At 35.8% G+C, this 22,081-nt stretch overlaps 1 protein-coding gene across 1 annotated transcript in view; it reads left to right on the forward strand.

The window, feature by feature from the left end:
* ARHGAP21 (Rho GTPase activating protein 21) overlaps positions 1–22,081 on the forward strand; it is a 124,718-nt gene that overhangs the window by 64,604 nt on the left and 38,033 nt on the right. The window contains 3 exon segments of the mRNA XM_054507337.2: positions 17,205–17,297; positions 18,819–18,897; positions 21,383–21,437. Of these exon segments, the coding sequence (XP_054363312.1) occupies positions 17,205–17,297; positions 18,819–18,897; positions 21,383–21,437 (227 nt within the window).

The raw sequence follows: 22,081 nt of genomic DNA on the forward strand, positions 1-22,081 counted from the left end.
CATTTTAAAGTGAACAATTCACTGGCATTTAGTACAGAATTAAAGGACATGTATGAACATCTACCACCTCTATGTAGTTCTAAAACATTTTCATTGCTCCAAAAGGAAGCCCATTTCCATTAAGCTGTCATTCACTGTTCTCCCCTCCCCAGAGTCCCGGATAATCACCAGTCTGTTTTCTGTGCCTTTGGACTCACCTATTCTGGTATTTTATTTAACCTTTTTCAAATGGCTTCTTCACTTAGTGTAATGTTTCTGAGTTTTGTCCATGTGTGGCAGGTATCGGTAATTCATTCCTGGCTGAATAATATTCCCTTGCATGTATATACCACAATTTGTTTATCCATTCATCCGTCGGTGGACATTTGGACCGTTTTCCCCCTTTTGGCTACTGTGATTAGTGCTGCTACAAACTTGCATATGCAAGTTTTTGTTTGAGTCCCTGCTTTCATATCTTTGGGGTATATATCTAGGAGAGTGGGATTGCTGTGTTTTATGGTCATTCTCTGTTTAACATTTGGGGAACTGCCAAACTGTTTTCCACAGCAACTGCAACATTTTTCTATTCCCACCAGCAGTGTGTGAAGGCCCCGATTTCTCTACATCTTCATCAACGCCTGTTATTTTCCATTTTTGAATTATGGCCAACCTAATGAATGTGAAGTGGGATCTCATTGTGGTTTTGCTTTGCATTTCCTTAATAACTAGTGATGGTGAGCATCGTTTCATGTGCTAGTTAGCCATTTGTGTGTCTTCTTTGGAGAGATGTCTATTCAAGTCCATTGCTCATTTTTTTTTTTATTGGGTTGTTTGTCTTTTTGTTTTTGAGTTGTAAGTGTTCTATATATATATTCTAGAGAGTAGATTATTATCAGATATGTGATTTGCATATATTTTCTCTCATTCTGTAGATTGTTTTTTCACTCTCCTGATAATGTCCTTTGATGCACAAAAGTTCTTAATTTTGATGAAATCTAATTTCTGTACTTTTTCTTTTGTTGCTCATGCTTTTCCTGTCAAAAACATTTTGATGAGTGAAAGAAACCAAGCACAAAAGAGTACAGACTGTCTGATTCCATTTGTATGAGAGGAAAGATAAATCTAAACCAATTCATGGTTGCCTGAATTGATTGGGAAGGCACATAGGGGAAGTCTCCAGCACGATGGAAATGTTCTATATCTTGACTGTGGTGGTGGTTACATGGGATTATACATTTGTCAAAACTTAGGAAGTGAGCACTTAAAATGGGTGCATTTTATCATATGTAAGTTACACCTCACCAAAGTTGATGTAAAACAAAGAGAACATACACAGCTTTAGTTAGATTTTCCCACTAATCTGTTTCAACCAGTGCAGCTATGAGCATTCTTATACATGTATTTTGGGGCACAAATGTGCTTATTTCTAGTGGTTATGTCTATCCAGGAGTGACATTGCTGAGTCATAGGTATGCTTACAGTTACATTTAGTAGATATTGCTAAGTCTTTTTTCAAAGTGATTGTACTGATTTATGTACTCAACCTTAGGGTGTGAGAGTCCCAGTCATGCCATATCCTTACTAACATTTAGCACTTGTCAGTCTTTTTAATTTTAGTCATTCTAGTAGGTGTACAATGGTATGGAATATGGGTTAATTTTAATTTTCTTGTAAACTAACGGGCTTGATTACCTTTTATTTGGTTACTAGGTATCAGTGCTCTTTTTAAAGAAAATCTGTAAGAGTTCTTTAAATATTCTTGATGAGGATTTTATTAGTTATATCTGTATCAGATATCCAGCTGTGACTTGCCTTTCAGTTTCTTATTAGTGATTTTGATAAAGGGAAGTTCCCAATTTTAATGTAGTCTAAATTGTCAGTCTTTCCTTTTATGGCTAATACTTGGGAGTCCTACTTAAGAATTTTTTCTACTGCATGGTCACAAAGATATTTTCCCTGTTATCTACAAGATGCTGAATTGTGTTATCATACACAATTAAACTAGAGTTTACCTGTAATTGGCTATGTTTACATGTAGTATGAAGTCAAGATTAATTTTTTTCCCATATGAATATGCATTTAACCCTGCACTACTTAGTGAAAGTATGCTCTTTTTACTGCTCTGTAATACCACCTTGATCATAAAGTATCTGTATATGTGTAGGTCTGTTTCTGGACTTTTCCTCTATTCTAGGAGTTGGCCTGTGCCTCACTTCTGTATAGCTTCCAAACTAAGAATGGTTCTATATTTTTAAACAGTTGTTTAAAAAAAAGAATATGTGGCAGAGACCGTATGCGTTCTGCAAAGCCTAAAATATTTACTGTTTGCCTCTTTACACACAGTTTGCCAACCTCTGTTCTATTGCATTGGTCACTTTCTTTGCAGCAAGATTGTGATCTTAATTACTCTAATTATTATATAATAAATGTTGCTATTTGGTAGAGTAGTTCTTTCAGTTTTTCCTGATTGGATTGGCTATTTTTGTCCGTTTGCAATACCATAAACCTTTTGAGAATCAGTTTTTCAGTTTCTACACCTACAAACAAATTCTGTTGGAATTTTAATTGGTTTTATATTAGTTACCATATTTCATTATTTGAAAACATGTGAAATAATTGAATCTTCTAATCCATGAATTTGTCTATCTCTCCCATGAGTAAGTGTTGAATTTTTCTGCACCTTTTGGCATAAACCTTTTATTTTTTTCCTTTAATCTCTTAATATAGTGAATTACATTGATTTATTTTTCCAGCTGTTAAGCACTGCATTACTGGACCAAACCGAGCTTCTTCATAGTATATGAAACTTTTCACATATTGCCAGGTTTGGTTTCTGTTGTATTTAGGATTTTTGCATCTCTGTTCAGGGATTGCCTTTACCTAAAGATAGGCCTTAGTCTCTTTAATGCTTGACTTAACAGTTCGAGTTCTCTGAGAAACAGATGCCAAAACAGGAACAGATGGCAAGACAGCATTAGACATGCCAGAGATTTACTGGGAGAAATGCCTGTGTGAAGGATGAAAAAGAAGGGAGCGGGGAGATGCAGGGGAAGACTTCAGACCACACTGCAGGTCTGACATATGTGAAAGAAGAGAGGGAAGGGAGGATTTGGTAGGAAAGATGCCAGACTGCAGCACAATGTAAGGAGGTCTCTGTGAGGCCACTGAGGAGCTCCCAAGCAAACACTGCCCTTGAGCAGAATCCTGCTTTGGGCCAGAGTGGGGAAGTGTGGCCTCTGTGCGAACATGGTGGTGGATCTAAAGGTGTGGCAGCTGGGGCTGTCATTCAGCTGTGCTCACCACAGCACGTTCTCTCAAAGGAAATCTGCGCAGCACACCTGCACACTTGACATGCTTGGGCTTTCTCTTTTTCACCCCTACTCACACGATGTAGTCCTTTGGAGGCCCCATCTGAAAGCATATAGTGTTTTCCAGACCCTCTTCCTTGGCTGGCCTCAGATACCCATTTGTGTCCTCCTGGCCCTTTGAGACTGATGGAAGTTCTGTGCAACTCCTTAGTCTCTCAGCCAGTACTTCGGAAGCAGAAAGAACCTCAAGGTGAAGAGCAGTGCAAAACATTGAGCTCACCTCACTGGACTTCCTTCTCTTTGGGATCTTGTCCCTTTGAGTCCTCGTGCCTTGGAGGCTTTCTGTGCCTTCACACGAATGTTACCTGTACTTAGTCCAGCTTTTCTGGTTGTTGCTCATGGGTGAAAAAGCTGATCCTGAAACAGCCTAGTTCACCATCGTTAGATTTGGAAATTTTTGTCTGTTTATGTTTAATATAATTAATAACATTTATTGTTTAATCTCCTTTATTTTGAAGTTTCTGTTTTATTTTGAATTTCTTATTTTTCTTTTCTCTTTTAAGATTAAATAATATATTGCAATTCTTTAGTGGTTATTCTAGAAATTAGAATATGCAAGTTTATCAAAGTCTAGTGCTAATTCATATTTTATTCTCCTCTGAAACAATATAAGGACCTTAGGACATGTTAGCTCTACTTATCTCCCCCCTACTTGTAAGTTACTTTTATGTTATGTTGCAGTTCTCTTGGGGTTTTTGCTTGTTTTTTGTTTTTTTCCTGAAAAATCTTTGTTTTGCTCTCATTTTTGGAAGAGATTGTTGCTGGCTACAGAATTCTATGTTGATACTGTCTTTCAACATATTGAAGTTGAAATATCCTGCTCTCTTTTGGCTTATATTCTTGCTAGTACGAATTCATATTTTGGTTTATTGGTTTTTTCAAGGCAAACTTTATATCTGCTGTTAAGATTTTCTCCATATCTTTGGTGTTTGGCCATTTTGTAATAATGTGATTGGTGAGAATTTTATTTTTCTTGCTTGCAGTTCATTGAGCTTCTTGTGTCTGTTGATGGGTGTCTATGATCAATTTTAGAAAATTTACAGCTAGTATTTCCTCACATATTATCTGTCTTTCAATGCTCCCTTCAATTCTTCTGGGATTCAATTAAACAAATGTTAGGTGTTATTATTCTGTCCCCCATGTTTCCGAAATTCTCTATTTTTTCCTTTTTTGTTTTTTCAATTCTTCCTTAGCTGCATTTAGATAATTTCTTCCAATACATATCTAATAATTTTCTTCTTAGCGGTTTGGGTTTTAAATTTTGATTGTTAGAAATTCTTTAGGGTAATGCACCAAATTATACACGATTGCTTCTTATAGATTTCTCTTTATCATGTTTAAGCTTTTTTTTTTCTTCCTCTTCTTCTTCTTCTTCAAATATAGTATGCAGAGTTGTTTTATAATCTGCGTCTGGTAATTCCACTATCAGGAACTTTTGTGGGTCTGTTTCTCCTTTCTGTTTTTTTTTTTGTTTTTTTTTTTTCCCTGCTGGTTCTAGGTCAGAGTAAGTTGTTTTGTTTTGTTTTGGGTTTGTTTGTTGTTGTTTGTATATTGGACTATTTTGCCTTTGTTGACCTTCAAAAATTATTACTGGGAATATTTTGAGATCTAGGATGAAAAAGTTGTTTTCAAATAGATTGGTGTTTGTTTTTATACAGAACCAGGCTATTATATGTTTAGCCTACAAATCTATGTGCAGTTTGGTCCATAGCCACTTAGTAAAGATTGGTTTCCTTCCCTTTTCCCCCTTACCTTTCTTAGCACCCAGGTAGCCTTTGGGTTGGTGGGAGCATTATTTCTAGTTACCCTTATTATTAATGTGGGAGAATCTCCTAATAGATTCATAACTAGATAGAACTTGGGTTTTTCTTCTGCTTGCTGGGTGGAGAAACCCTTAAAATGGAAGGAGCTCATGTTCAGTAGCCTGGACATAGATTATATTATTGATATTAATAGTATTTTGGGATCAGTATTCTAGCAGCTAGGCTTACATGTATATGTACTGTGGTTCAGATATAAATGATGCATTCCCCTGTACTAGTTCAATTTGTTAGTACATTGATACTTCATTAGAAGATTTGCTGCCCACATATTTGTCTTATTCAAATACATTTATATCCTGTCAACATAGATAAAATAAAATTACCAAGTTATTTGCAGTTTACTATTATGGGCAATGTTTCCTAATATAAATATGTGTAAGCTTATATACATACACATAAACACACATACATACACACATGTATATACACATGCACACCCATATACACACACACAAAGATAAGTGATTCTACATTTCGCTATTAACAACTTAACCTCAATATATTTATTTTATTCCTCTCCATTTGATAGGTGGGAAAACGGGAAATGAGGGCTCCTGGATCTTCTTCTGATTAAATAGGACACGGTCAAAACACTGGGGAACCCCAGAAATAAAGGACTGATGGCAAGGATATATGTAAATTTTAAAACTATGATGTGTAGTTTTTGAAAAGATTGAAGGAACTTGAAACTTTGGCTTGCCAAAGAGATGCTGAGGGCAAGAAAGTGATAGTTATTCTCAAAATGTTGGGAAGCATACTTGTACAAGATGGAATAAATAGATTGTTTGATGCTTCATGGTTAATTTCTCTCATTCTCTTCCGGAAAATCCCTACTCATATTTTGAAGACAGTTAATCTGAGTGATTGTTCCTGCTACGTGATAAACAAGCAGAGACTTTCTGCCTCCTCCTCTACCTGATCCTAGGAGATGATGATAGCAACACAGATCTGATATGGGAAAATGCAGAAATAAGAGGCGCGATTATATCCTTTATCAAAAATTCGTTATTAGAGTATGCAAACTGAAGTTTTCTCCCATACGCAGAGTATTCATTGCATTTATGAAAACAGTGTTTTTATGTATTACTTTAAGAACAAGGATCATTAAGGAAGGAAATTGTGTTTAATTGTTGAATTTTCAGTGCCTAGTAAGTACCTGGGAGGAGCTCAAATGTTGTTGAGTCAATGCTTTGAATAAAGGGAGGCACCACCACCTTAACTTGGCCCTGTTCCAAAATGACTGTTCCCAAAGCTGCACAACTCAGCATGTTCATGTCTGTGCCTCCGCTTTCGAGGAAGAAAATTATTGTCTCCTACCTGCCTGCCTTCCTTTCTTTCACCTTCCTCCCTTTTAACACAAAGCTTTTAGAGAGCTTATTTCACGTAGCTGCTAAGTGTATAAGCTGGGGCAGTAGTAACAAAAATATAGTAATCCTGGACTTCAGTAGGAATTTGGGAAACCTCTTTGTAAAGTCCACTGGTCAGGTGGTCAAGTTAGATGAGAGTTAAAAAAAAAAAAAAAATCTAGGGCGCCTGGGTGGCTCAGTTGGTTAAGCGACTGCCTTCGGCTCAGGTCATGATCCCGGAGTCCTGGGATCGAGTCCCACATCGGGCTCCCTGCTCAGCAGGGAGTCTGCTTCTCCCTCTGACCCTCCCCCCTCTCATGCTCTCTCTATCTCATTCTCTCTCTCAAATAAATAAATAAAATCTTTAAAAAAAAAAAATCCAACTTCACTTTTGAAGTTCCAGGAAACCATTTTCACAGTTATCTAAAGTGAAAGGAATTTGATTGGATTAAGTAGGCACTGTCAGGAATCCAATTTTTTGGAGTTGGTTTTAAGACTTTGAAAGGCATGAAGTTACTTCAGCAGTCAAGAAAATAAATGCAATTTTAAGAGTTTCTGGAAGCATTCTAAAACCTTTAAGAAATAGGAAATTTAGGGTCTCAGAGAGCTAATTAGAGATAGGGCTATAAAGGTGAAAAAGTCAAGGAAAGTACATGATTGGAGTAGTCATGTTCTAGGCTGTCCTCTGGAAAAACTTCTCTACAGAAAATGTTGCAGAGGTGACCCTGTAATTAGGTGATTTTGAGCTCTTTTCCCAGCTGCTGTCTGACTTAAGACCTTGATCACAGACACCATCTGGCTGGATAGTTCCATTTTTTTTTTTCCCGATTGCTCTCCAGCTAGTCCACATTCAAAGTATGTGATTCATAGGTGCAGTTATTAAGTTAATTGTGATAGTTATGGTCCCTGCTTTCGAAGTTTAACATAATTTTCCAGAATAGAAATAATTTGTATAGGAATGCTACGTACATTAAATCTAGAAATATGTTTCCTGTTAATTCATTCACGTAGCAAATATTTGTTGAGTCACTGCCACAAGCAAGTCACTAATCTCATTGCTGGGAAGGGCGCAGGAGGGCCTTTAACCTGGCTTTCTTCAGGTAGTTGTTCACGTGTCACCTGTTAGAGAGGACTTGCCTGACCGTGTCATGAGAATAGTCCTACAGCCCTGCCTTTCACTCTTCCCCCCTTCCCACTCTGCTTATTATTCTCCCTAACGCTTATCACCACCTCTCATACTACTTATTTCTTCTTGAACATCATCTGCCTCAATTGGAATGTAGAACAGGAACTTTATTATTTTGGCTTAAAGCTCAGAACGGTTCCTGGCATGTATACATTTAACGGACGTCTGTGTAAGGTGAAGGCCCCGGCTTCAGGAAGCCCCGACCCTGATGGAGGATGAAAGTGTCGAATAATCACGTATGTTCAGCAGCAGAGGCGAGTACATTGGTGGTGGGCCACAGCACAGAGAATCATCACCTAAGCACCAGGGAAGGGGGTCTCAGGTGGGATGTCTTTGTGCTGTTGACAGACGACTCGGATTTCATCAGAAGGAAGGAAAACCAGTGTTCTAGAATAGATTTCAGAGATATCTGGAAGTTATGTTTGCCCAGAGTTGCTGGTCAGGCTCGGGGATGGATTTTATGTCACCAACTCAGGATGATTTGTGAAGTTATGCTTAGCTTCTCTGGCAGGAATGAGTAGATAGATGGAGAGGCTGTTAACTGTGGGGTTCTGGAGGGGAAACATACCCACCTCCTTCCTCTGGGGAAAACAGGATTAGTTTGGGATAAGTTGTATTTCTGATGGCCTGTAGAATGTTCAGTACCTAGTTAAAAATTTGGATGTAGATCCCATAGGGAAAAGTGGGGTTGAAAATAGATTTGGAAGTCATTATTAGATATGCTATAATTAAGTCCTAGACATAAATGAAACCATGCCCAGAGAGCATGAAAACATAGAATAAAGATAGGACCCTAGGGAAGATAACATCTAAGAAGGTCAGAGAAAGAAGAATCAGAAAGGAAGTCTGAGAATAAGTTTTGGAAGGCATGAGAACAACCAGGGGGAGTTGATGACCTGCTAAGTAAGAAGTGATCATTTTTAAGGGGGGACTGGATAACTTATCATTTGTCATAGAAATTCCATTTGGATGGGGACTAAAAAGGATACTGTTAGACCCAATTTGACAAGTAGCAAATTGGTTAAGTTACTGAGAAGAGTTCCAGTACAGTGAGCAGAGAGGGACAATGGAAACCAAGTCTCGGTGGGTTGGAACATACATTAGAGCAGGGAAACTGAATGAGGATGGGAATGGGGCGGGTGGAAAGTTTTGCCCTGGAGGGGATACTTGTCAGTGTCTGAGAAACCCTGAATTTAGAAGTAAAGAAAGGAGAGTATAGACCATTCTTCAAGAAGTATGAAAAGGAAGGAAAGGAGAATAAGCAATTATAGCTACATGGAAGGACAGGGAGTTTTGCTGTTCTTTTAAGTTCAGGAAGCTTTTGTCTGTCTCTCAGAACATGTATGCCTGTCCAGTGGAGAGAAGAACAGAGATTGACTGAAGTTTTACACATGAGAGGAGAACGTGAGGGAAACAGGGTCCTGAAGAAGGCCAGTAACTAAATCCTTACTTGAGGTAGAACAAAAGGAAGCAAGGATGGGCAAAGATTAAAAAAAATGAGGATACAGCAATGAAGGTACAGTGCCATCAGAGACAAGGCTATCCCAAGAGTGTGGGAAAATCAAGATGGAATAGCGAGGTCAAGAAGATCATTCGAAGTTTGAAACAGCTGCTTTGAGGGAATGGGGATTAAAACAAAGCAAGAGACTTTAGTGAGCAGTATCAAGAACTTAGCTGAACTTGGAAATTATAAATCATTGGGTTAGGGGTTATGTAGTGTTATTCAACTAAAATAGCAGGACAAGAGCAACAGAGTGGGCATATGGACGGAATTCTCCATAGTCGGGAGATTGGCAAATTGAATGCTTTAAAAGGTCGAGGGAGGAAGGAGGTTGAGGTTGCTGGTGGATCTTGTTGAAATAATGAGTGATGAAAGAAAGTGATTTCTGGAGGGAGCCTGATAGGCTTGAAGAATAGGGAGGGCTAAAGGAGATGGAAGGTCTTGATGAAAGTGAGGAGCGAGTTGAATTAGTTAAGGGGTCCAACAGAGATGGAAAGATAGTTGTGGTCAGAACACTGTAACAAATTTTCCTGGGTTTGCAGAGAAGTTAAAATCCAGCACAACAGGAATGGCAGGGCTGTGAATCCACACGTGAGACATACTTTGTGAAATTCCTGAAACTTTAGAGAGAGAGAAAAAAATGATGCTGCATAAACTTCAAATACTCCAGAAGGCAGATCCCAGGACTGTTTTGTTCATTGCAGGATAATCGGCACCGGGCACATTTACGAGCTTAGTAAATACTTGTTGAATGAATAACACTCTTGCAGAGTCTTTCTGGCCCAAGTAGGTTATCCTGCCAGAAAATTTTGATTCATGTCTGACACCTAGTGGTATTTTCCTCAAACTACTATTAAGCGGCCCCATTTCCCTTCTATTTGAGGGAGACTCTCTACAGTTCAGTTGCAGTACAATAGCTTTGTTCCTAAAACAAATCTCCAGCTTGGTTTTGGGCAGTTTTACCATTGACATTTTCCAGGGCTGTCATTTGAATAGGTCGGCAGTAAATATTTATTGATCACCTACTGTGTGCCACGCACTGTTCTGTATGCTGGAGTTTTTCACGTAGCGTACGTTCTCCTGCACGTGTGACCTCACTGAATTTGAACATGTAGGCAGAGCATTCCATTGGGAATGGTTAACTTGATGGGAAACGTAATTTAGGGTTCTGTTGTGATTTCACATGTGAAACCTTTCTAAATTTATTTTATAGCTTTTGGTGCTATCATTTCTACGTCATGACATACTGCTTTTCATTAATGTTAAGTAGGCATTTAGGAAGATGAAAGTAGAAGGCAAGATTGCGTTTGTCGTCAGTTTATACTTACCCACACTGTGGAGAATACCACATACTATGGAGAACTATGGGAGGGTTTTGTTATCTTTCCTTAAGAAAGAGTAAAGTTCCTATTTGTTGGTGATGCATAGTGAAGTATTTAAAGTATTTATGAGTGTTCCTGCACTCTCCCTCTCTCTCAAATAAATAAATAAATCTAAAAAAAAAAAAAAAGGTGGAGGAGGTGCTTGGGTGGAGCAGTCAGTTAAGCATCAGACTCTTGGTTTCAGCTCAGATTTGATCTCAGGGTCATGAGATCAAGTCCCACGTCAGGTTCTATACCCAGCATGGAGTCTTCTTGAGTTTCTCTCTCCCTCTTCCTCTGCCCCTTCCCCCCTTCACATTCTCTCTCTCAAATAAATAAGAGAAATCTTAAAGCATTTATGAATGAATTGACATGATATGTGGGATTTGCTTTAAAACACTTTAGGGAAAAAAGTAAGTAGGAGTGAAACAAGATTGACAAAATTTTTGTAATTATTTAAGTTATGCTCGTGGAGATTTATTCTGTTTTGTCTATTTTTGTGTACTCTGGACATTTTCCGTAATAAGAAGTAAGCAAAAATAATTAGCTGGGTGTGGGTTGAAAGAAAGCTTATCATGACTAAGTTAGAATATGGTCTGCTTTTTAATATTTAATACATTTTTTAAATTTTATTTTGTTCCATCTGATATTACTTGAAGATCAGGTTGAGTAGAGAATATGCATTTGCTTATAATAGATAGAATTTGACTGAGATCCAATAGGTGACATTCTACAATGTCCAGAGGCTATTGGAATTTTGGGTTTGAAGCTCATAATTGTTAGAGCTATAGATTAGAGGCTTGGGAGATGTAATTTTAAAGTATTAGCCATCACTCTGGAAATGAGAGCATCTTTAGTAGGAATTTGGGAATACCTAGATTTAATAAACTGGCATATATTTATTTTTTTTAATTAGTGCTTCTGCCATAATCAAAGGAAATGGAGTACCCAATAATCTGCCATACCAGTCTTCTTAAATTGGATGCTGCTTCACAATGATATATATGGATTTTTGGTTGTGAGACAATGTGTCTCTTAGGCTCTTAGGATAATTTTGTATGCCATCAGCAAACCAAACCCCCAAAATAAAGATTAGAAGTCTGTTTCCAACAATTAAAAACAGTTACGAAATATTTTAGGCAAACAAAATATTGGGGAAAATGTATCTTCCAAATGCTTGCCACCTATCTTTATCATGTTAATATTTTACATCTTTCCCCCCAATCCTAATCCCTCCCACCCCCCACCCCACCCGAGACATAAATGATTATAAGTATGGTTAGGGCCATTTTATACCACTCCTTCCCTATTCTCCTTTCCCAAAGGTAATCACTAGCCTGAGTTTGGTGTTTATTTCTCTCCATTCATTTTCTGCCTTAAAAGAGTCATAATTCCTAACTTTTGCTCAATAAATTCTTCTCCATGCCCTAATTTTTTTTTTCCTGTGGCAATCTATTACCCATCAAAAAGAAGTTGAGGTCATTTTTCATTATTTAGGTTTAACTTTGATATCTATTTCAATCTACATTGTGGTTTCACTTATTTTTGGTCTGAAAACCAAACATCAATTTCAATAAGCTATTTAATTGATTTTTCTTTAAATAATTAATGCTTGGAGCTTTAATGCTCCATTATGTGATGTATCTCTTTAGTTTTCTACCTTTGTGGAGAGTAGCCTTCTTCCAAGGCTTATATAACTTTCCTATGAAGCACAGTTTAATTTCAATGGCTTTCTCTTATATAGATTTTTTTTTTACAACAAAGAAATCAATTAAAAGAATACTTTAAAAAATTAACTGTCATTATAAAAGAAGACTGGTTCCATTTAAAAAAATTGTTCAGTAGTATCTTCAAGAACTCAGAAAAATTTAAAAAGCTTAATCTCAGTGACAGCCATTATTTTCTGTTGCTTTGTTTTTGTTTAAAACATGGGGTGGTATTTATTTGTATAAAGTATATATTTTTTTCACTCTGTTAAGAAATATTTTCCTCTTGTCCCCAGAGCTATAGGATTCTCTGGCTTACACCTATCTATTTCTCTGTGGATATTTATTACAGGGTCCTCTTTATAAGTGGCATACTTCAAAATTATCCCCTCACCCCCCCTTTTTTTTTTTAAAGATTTCATTTATTTGAGAGAGAGAGAGAGAGAGAGCACAAGCACAAGTTTGGGGGAGGGGCAAAGGGAGAGGGACAAGCAAATTCCATGCCAAGGCACGGGGCTGGATCCTAGGACCCTGGGATCATGATCCAAGCCAAAGGCAGACACTTAGCTGACTGAGCCACCCAGGTGCCCCAAAATTGTCACTTCTTAAAATAATCCATTTGCTCGAGTCTGCTTTTATTCTAAGTTTAGATTTTGAAATAATTTAAATGTTGCAAATGATTTTGGCTTTAGCATTCTCTATAGAAGAGGGTCTTACAGATTTAAATAATCTTTGTTAACTGACAAAGCCCACAGGCCCTCTGAGTTTGACACCGGTTTCTTTGAAAACAGGTTATGTAGTTCATGTCAGAGTTACTGGATATTTTTTAGTACCGTTTCTTACTTTTGTCTACCTTCTTTTCTTTAGAGTTCTTTAGTCTTGGTTTATATTCTTCAATTTCCTCATATTATGACAGTTACATTTGTAGAGATTCTCCTTCAACCAGTATTTAATTAAGCATTTGCAGAGTGACAAGCACCCCAGCCTCATTTATCCCTGATCCATATGTAAACCTCCTAAAAGTTTATTATCAGACGAGCACAGTAATAACGTTTATTAAATACCTACTTGGATTAGACATTATATAAGCATTTTAATGGATTATCTCTTTTAATCCTCATAACAACCTTGCCAGGTGGGAATATACTACCATCATCCTCATTGTTCAGAGGAGTTAACTGGAACACAAGTGAATCATTTGTTCACAGGATGCCCAATTAAATTGAATTTCTGAGAGACAACTAATTTTTGCAACATTTGATAACCTTCCTTGGAAAATAAATGGCAGAGCTAGGATTTTAAACCATGTAATCTGTTTAAAAGGCCCAAGTTGTTAGCGTTATCCTGGATATGGAGAATAGAAGTCACATCGACCTGGATATTCATCCAGTATTTGGATGGCAACTACTACCTACACATTATTTATTTGTTTATTTGTCTTTTATGCATTATTTCTCTCCCAACTGATTATATTTACTAGAATGTAAAAGTGTGCTTTTTTTTTCTGATTTCAAAGTAATATTCAACTTCAAGTAAATTCATATATGCTGTCTCTGTCCTCTTGTTTAAGTTTTTACTAATTGTATGTTAAGTAACATAAAATGGAACGTGTTCTGTACCTGGTCATTTGAGCTGTTGTCATTTAGCCATTTAGATTATTCAGATTGTTGTCTTTACTTCCTTTTCTCAAATATAGAAAGATTTATCTGTATGTGCTAAAAAAGACACATTTTCCTTTTCTTTTGACAGGGTCAAGGAAATGACACCTGAATAAGGTGTTTACAGTTCTTTGAAGCACGTCCTATGTGTTCTCAAAAAAATGAGAAATTATAAAACATGGATGTAGAATTAAAAGAGGCTTTATTTTTATAATTTTTTTTTAAAGATTTTATTTATTTATTTGAGACAGAGAGAATGAGAGAGAGAGAGCACATGAGAGGGGGGAGGGTCAGAGGGAGAAGCAGGCTCCCTGCCGAGCAGGGAGCCCGATGCGGGACTCGATCCTGGGACTCCAGGATCATGACCTGAGCCGAAGGCAGTCGCCCAACCAACTGAGCCACCCAGGCGCCCTAGATGATTTTCTTTAAATGCCAACTCTTGTAAATGGTGAGTTGGCTACAGAGAGACGTAGCCTGATTACCAAAAGTAATTGCATTTTAAGCGACTAATATTGAAAAGAAACTTTTTTTCTATTCATAGTAATTATAAGTGACTGTCTACTTGTATTTAATAAAGCTTGACAAATGAATAAGTAGTTAAATTATTTTTGAAGTTACTGGGAACACCATGTTTGGATTCAGATCTGGGTTCAGATCCCTACTCCACCTCTTCATAAGTTACTTAGTCTGTTTCCTCCTACTTACAATGTTAATCTTAGGATCCTAATGCCCATCTTGAAGGCTTGTTATGAGAATTAAACTAAATAACAAATTTATTCATTCATTGAATATTTATTGAATGCCTGTTCTGTACTAGGCATCATTCTAGGTACTATGGATATCAGAGAATATGACAAAAATCCCTGCTTTTCATTTTAGTGGGAGGGACAAACAACCAAAATGCAAGCAAATAAAAATGCAATTTTAAGTAGTGAGTGATATATCCTATGAAGAAAAATAAAGCCTGGCACATACAAGAAGTTTCTCCCAGTTTTTCATTATAATTTTCGAAGTAGGGCAAAGTCCTTGTCCATCTTGGTTCAACAATTAACATGTTGCTGTATTTGCTTTATCTTTCTATCCACATGTGTGTGTATCCGGGGATGTGGGTATCTAGGTTTATTTATTTCCCTCAAACCATTTGAAACTTAAGTTGCAGATATAATTACAATTATAGAAATATAATAATATAATACAGTAATACAGTCATAACAGTTAGTCTCTAATTACTTTAACAAACATCTCTTAAGAATTAGGACATTCTTGTTTATAGTAGGGATTTAACTAATATCAGTTCTCTTTTTCCTCCAAAGCTTCATGGAGAAAGCAATCATGGCTGTCTGTCATAACTAATCTGAAAAGACAAAAGGATTTATAATATTTTCATGTCATCCAAATATAGAAGGCTCTATAAAGTTTCTTTGGGAAGATATCTGATGCATATTTATAGTTTTTTAAATTGGATAATAGATATTTTGCAAGTGTGTTTTTATTAGCTTTCAAGATTTTAATTCTTAAAGACATAAAATATGGCACTAGTTTTCATTTAAGCACTATGAAGAGTGGAAATGTACATTTACTGAGGAATTGCAACTGGAGTAACCAGTCATGTGCTATGCTGAGTACTTTCACATGTTATCTCATTTAGTCTTCATGGAAACTCTTCAAGAATGTAAAAATATAGAATAATTATCTCAATATAGAAGAAAAAGTAATAGTAAAGTAAAAATGTTTACTTAATTGCAACTGGGCTATCAGGTGGCAAAGCAAGGGTTTGGATCCATATCTACTGGCTTCTAAAAACAAGCAATTTAGGGCGCCTGGGTGGCTCAGTCAGTTAAGCATCCTACTCTTGATCTCAGCTGAGGTCTTGATCTCAGGGTTATGAGTTCAAGCCCTGTGTTGGGCTCCACTTTGGGTGTGGAGCCTAGTTAAAACAACAACAACAACAACACACACAACAAAAACTTAAAAACAAGCAAATTTCACTATATCCTGTTGCATTATAAGTGATCGAGTTAGCCATTCACTGCTTTAGAGGACTTGAGTTAGCCATTCACTACTTTAGAGGACTTCTTTCAGAGTAAATAGTTAAGTATGTAAAAGGAGCTACTGATGTATATTCCTTTTTTAAGAAATTTCTTTTGAGCCACCTTTGTGATATACCATGTTTCTGCCCAGCATTGCAATTTAATGAGTATTATTATATTATTCCCTGCATATATCTGCTTTATTTTCTCATTCATGTTCTTTAAGAGTTAGGGCTGTGTCTCCTACTTCAGTGGTTCCCAAACATGAGTGCACATCACAGTCACCACAGTTTCTGATTCAGGAGAGCTTGAATGGAATCCCTGCATTAGCATTTCTAACACATTCCCTAGTTATATCAATGCTGCTGGTCTGGGGACCACACTTTGAGAACCACTGTCTACCTCTTTGCCCTTCCTCCCACCACAGTCCTCATCTTGGTGCTTATCACTTAGCTTAAATGCCCTCTCATCTAGGAATCCTTCCTCGACTTCTGTTTTATTGAAACTGTTAGTTGTTCTCAAATGTCAGTGTGTATAAGAACCACCTGGGAGACTTGTTGACAAAGCAGATTTCTGATTGAACCCTGAAACACTGATTTTTAGCAAGTGCATTCGGTGTTAATGCAGATGATCCATGGATAGCAGTTTGTGAAATACTGGCTTACAGAGTTGATACGCGCTCGTCATTGCTATGACTGTATGTCGTATTTGCCTGTGATTGTTTTTTATACCGTAGTTCCATTTTTTGTTTGTATGTCTCTCTCCCACTAGAGCCCGAAGGAAAAGGACTGTGTCTTAGTCATAATTAAAACTTAGGGCTTAGCACAATGCAGTGTTAAAAAGCAATAGAGTGAATACTGCCTGTGTAATCCAGCTATGTGACCTTGAAGGATTTAATCTCTCCTAGCCTCAGTTTCCCCTTTCATTCAGTAGTGGTAGTAACACGTATGTGCTATGGAATTAGCTCTCAGGGTTTGTATAGTCTTTAGTGTAGTAATTTACATACACAATGTTCCCACCAAATGGACACCGTTACTATTGTGGTGGTGGTTGTGTTACATAAGAAACAAAATGTTTGAATTAATGAAAACTCCTAAATTATGATTTTACCATACAAATTCAGGATATGTGTTTAGCAGTTCATTAAAAATCTTTGCTTAATTGTCTAAAATATCATTTTATATTTTGGTATTTTAATGAAATAGTGTGAAGTAAAATCATGCCTTGGGCTTTTTCTCTCCCATAGGAAAACAAAGAAATCGCTTGGAACCAATGGATACCATATTTGTTAAACAGGTTAAAGAAGGAGGACCTGCTTTTGAAGCTGGATTATGCACAGGTGCTGATATTCTTCTTTAAACAATACCTTTAAATTTCTTTTTTACTTCATTTCTTCCTTCTTCCATATTTCATTTTCCTTATTCTTTATCTCCTTCTGTATGTTTTTTTCCTGTGTCTTCACATGAATTTTTACTATTTTTGAGACCTAGTTAGCTGTATGTTTCTTGATACCCAAATGGATGGGTTTGGACAGAAATAACTTAAATTATAAATTAGGAGCACTTTTGGTTACCACTTAGAGAGTGGACTCTTGGAGGCCCCTTTAAAAGCACCTCTTTTACATACATTTAATTTTGACAAGGATTACAAAATAGCAAAATGATGAAGATATTTATTGACATAATTAAAATAATCTTGGATCTCCAAGTTCTCGAAGTGCCTTATCTGCCAGAGGTGAATTAATTAATTTGCACTGTGAAGTGTAACGTAAGTCTCTAACAACACAAGGCAAGCTCTGCTTCATCTGTGGGTATCCCTGGATGTGGACTGGTAGCTATTCTAAAATATTTTGTGATATGTGATTTTAATAAAACCTAAGTAGAGATTTAGTTTATTTAATGCACACACTAAAATAGTTACTCTTTTGTTTTTGAACATGAAATAATTTAAAATGGGAATTAGTGAAAAACTATGTTTTACTGCCTTTTGAATAAAATGTAGTGTTTTCAGTGATAAATACTGAAAGCAGCGGATGTCATTGCTAAGATTTACGAGGATGTGCTATTTATTATCTCTTTTGTCATGGTTAACGTAAGCCTAATTCCAATCTCATTAACATATACATAATGTGTATACTGGTGTCCATATGGGATTCCATTACCTAGTTTGTATCACTTTTCATATTCTAAGCCTCACAAGGGCAGGAAGATGTGGAGATGCTGTGATAAGCACACCGAAAATACTTTTTATTTTTCTATTTTCCAATTTTTCATTATTTTTTCTTTCTCAGTCTTTTCCTTTCTGCCCCGAGTTCTTATTGGTAATCCAAATGCCCTTTTCTTTATTAAAATGAAGAACAAGTTAATATGCATAAAGTCAAAACCATGTGCATGCCCATATTTCAGTTCTGTAATATAGCACTAATGAATAAACTAAATAGGTTGGGAAATCAGCCAGACTAACAGTAGAAGACACCAAGGTTTAATAAAAACAATCAACTATTTAAGCCTGTTGAATGATGCTTTTCTATCAGAAATGACAGGGTAGACAGAGGAATAACCAGGAGTTCTGCAACTCAGAAAACAAATGATAGGGGCATAAATAGTATAGCCATGGTCACTTGGTGACTATACCTTTTGGAGTTTCTAAATTCATCATTGTCCAGGGCTCTTAAGACATAGCTATATTTCATCAGAAGGTGTATATGTTAGAATTTAGATTCATATTTGTGAAAGATACATTGAAAAACAGCAAGCAAGAATATATAAAAAATAAATACATTACTCAAGAAATATTTCAAAAGTCATCAGAAATAACCTTTTAAGGAATTCCTCATGTGTTTTTTCACTCTTCTTTGAAGGTGATCGAATTATAAAAGTCAATGGAGAAAGTGTTATTGGAAAGACCTATTCCCAAGTAATTGCTTTAATTCAGAACAGGTAAGAGTCTCAAAATATGATTAATTTTGGCCAAAGATGGGTATTTATAAATCAGTGGAGCAAGTAGATTCCATATAGTATTGTCTGTATTCTGTAATGGGATGGGGAGCTGTGGGACTTTCCCTTCAAGTGGGTAATAATTTGAGAATTGCCAAGGATGTACTACCTGATTATAGCTTACTTGGTGCTTTGCTTCAGCAAATCTATCAGATTTGTGATTAAAGTCCTTTAGAATCTAAAAGCAACACATTTTAGATTTACTGTAAGTTCCTCACTTTAGTTTGAAATGACTATGAAATTTATAATTTGTTTATAATAAAAATATAAATAAATGCATATATAATTTATTTTAAAACCTCTTACTCAGATATCTTTAAATACCTTATTGAATAATACTCTTGGCTCAAATTTATTCATTTGTTTTAACAAAGACAGCAAGAAATTCTCTTTGAATTCATCTGTCTGCCTACGTTCTACAGAGTGATAGCATTTTGAGTTCTCAAGGCAAATAAATATGTACAGAGTAACTGTGAGACCTTAAAGATAACTTAGTCCTACTTTCTTTCTGTCTACCACACACCTAGAAAATTTTTCTTAATTATAAATAAAGAAATTGAAAGCCAAAGTGGTTACCATATTGAAGTCCTGCCAAGAGCAGGCAATGACTGGAGTCCCATTGTCCGGATGATCCCTTTGTAATTAAATTGAAGTTCATTATTTTCTGAAGACTTTTATCAAGTTCCTGTAACTATGTCTAAAGCAGTTCATGCTATAATCTAAGTTATTTACACTAATGCCCTAATGCATTGTCATTTTTACAATTAGATGATGTGATTGTGATTTATTGCTGAGTATTCTTCTTACTGTTTTATTATATAATGAAATTCTTAGAGAAAGCAAATCTTAAATCTTGCCTCTAATGTTGGATTCTAGGTGTTCCTGACAGTGATCCCTATTTGATCTTAAGTATTGGAGAGAACAGGGGACTGGTGAAGAATTCAAAGCCACTCCAGAGGCAGTGGGGAGATCACCTAAATTTTTATTCCCTTAAAATAATTTAGATCATCATAGATACACCGATATGTTTTATCAACCTGTAATTTAAGGATTTTTTTAGTGTATTTGTTAACATCTCTTCTTGAAAAATAGTATTTTCCCAAGTAACCATAACTTAATCTTTGTTTTCCTCAAAATCCACATTAATTTTTTTGTTACTGGTGCAGTTTATCTCTTGGAATAATAACACTTGGGAATGACAGTCTTGATTTTTCAGCTGATAAAGCAATTTGAAAAATAGAGAAATACTGTTTTTTCATCATCTTATTTTCTTTTAAAAAATTGTGTTCCTTTTGTCTGCAGTTGGTAGCAAATGGATAATGCAGCACAAAGCCATTGAGATTCTGCAGTGTATTAATGTAAAAATGTATCCTTGCAGAAGAATTTATCTAAACATCAGTATGTATTTTCTACCAACTCTAAATATTGAAATACAAGTACCTACATATTTTATTAATAAAATTTATTTGAACCTGTGGTTCTTACGGTTTACTATTCTGAGCATTTATGAACCTGATAATAAGGTTCAAATCTAACAAAAAGTGACACCAGTAAAATTATTAGGTTTTGTTTTCTTTTTTTGTTGTTTGTTTCTTAATCTCTTGATTGTATTGGGGGAAGAAGAAATCTGATATTGTTAGGTTAGATACTGAATCACGTGATGGGGATAGTCCACTATCCTTGCCTTTTCTAAGTGTAACTCCAGATCACAAGACTCAGCATAATTTATCCCTTTGTACTTTTTTAAACTTAGAGAAACTTCTCTATCATTTTTAACAGGACATTTATAGTACCAAAATAAAGTGAGACTTTGAGCTATTTCTGTAAAGGCTCTAAAATTAAGTCAGAGAAGAAAGCAAATAGTTGAGTTGCTATATAGTTCATAAAAATGAGTCATTTTGATAGTTGTGCTGGTGAACTCCGATTTCCTTCACTTCTGAGGCCAAGAGGGAATATTTCAAAACTTAGATGTTTAATATTACTTAAAATGTTAAATTTGAGCGTTCTTCGGTTATTTTCATGTGACTGTATTTTTAACTTGATAAATAGTGAAAATGTGTGGTAAAAATTTATAATTTTTTCTGTGACCTGAATTAAAATAATAAATAAATATATACTGAAGAGTTTGTTCCAGGAGTATAATACAAGTAATATACTTCATGTTCCTAAATTAGAAATATGTTATAAAGAAGACTTGCCTGATTATGAATAGCTCAAACATATGTCAGGATGCCTTCTTTCATTCATAATTAGCTTTATATATAAAAGTGACTTCTTAATGATTTGGGCTTGAAAAGTAAAGATTAAAAAAAACAAAAATTAAACTCATAAACAAATTTAAAAAACATTTCTGAGCTAACTATCTTTCTTTTATGTCTTTTTGATACACTTTCACCTCCGCTAAAAGAATTTTTATATTCAATTTCAGTGATACAACATTGGAACTTAGTGTTATGCCAAAAGATGAAGACATTCTCCAAGTGGTAAGATTTATTTACTCAAATATGCATTGTTCTGTAGTCTCGAATGTTAATAAAGATCCTTTAAAGATGTAGGGGGACTGCATATAAGATTCTGGGGGCAAAAAGCCCTCACTGGTTCATTTAGCAGAGTCTGGGATTCTTGACATTTTACCAAAAGACAAATAAACAAACAAAAAAACTATTTGTCAGTTTTCACAATTAAGTGACATAAGAGTATTTTATGGATTTGACAGTGAACTTCTGTTGTTGCCATTTAGAATGAGATTCCTAAAGAGTTTGCCCCGATGTTGCATCCTAGGTAGTCCTTTCGCCAGAAGCCAAAGCTCAGGGTACAAGTGTATATCCCCAGGAATTAGAATCTTTTTTTTTTCTTATGAGAACAGAAATTTTATGAAAGCCATTTCTTAATTTTTCAATATGTATGACTGTAAATTAACCCACCAAGCAGTTTTGGAACATTATCAATTCATTCTATTAGAAGTAAGGTTCACAGTGAATGGAGTCTATACCTTAAGGGAGAAATATGTCAGGGTCTTCAAGAGGAGATGAAACTATATTGAAGACTTTAGCATTTAGCTTAAAATTTTCCCTCATTTTTAGAAAGAAAATGAATAGAATCCTTTATTCCTTTGTTGAGCTTAAAC

The sequence above is a fragment of the Mirounga angustirostris genome, unplaced genomic scaffold (assembly GCF_029215605.1).
Source record: "Mirounga angustirostris isolate CCGP_5_RB_7025 unplaced genomic scaffold, mMirAng1.0.hap1 SCAF_5, whole genome shotgun sequence".
Taxonomy (NCBI): domain Eukaryota; kingdom Metazoa; phylum Chordata; class Mammalia; order Carnivora; family Phocidae; genus Mirounga; species Mirounga angustirostris.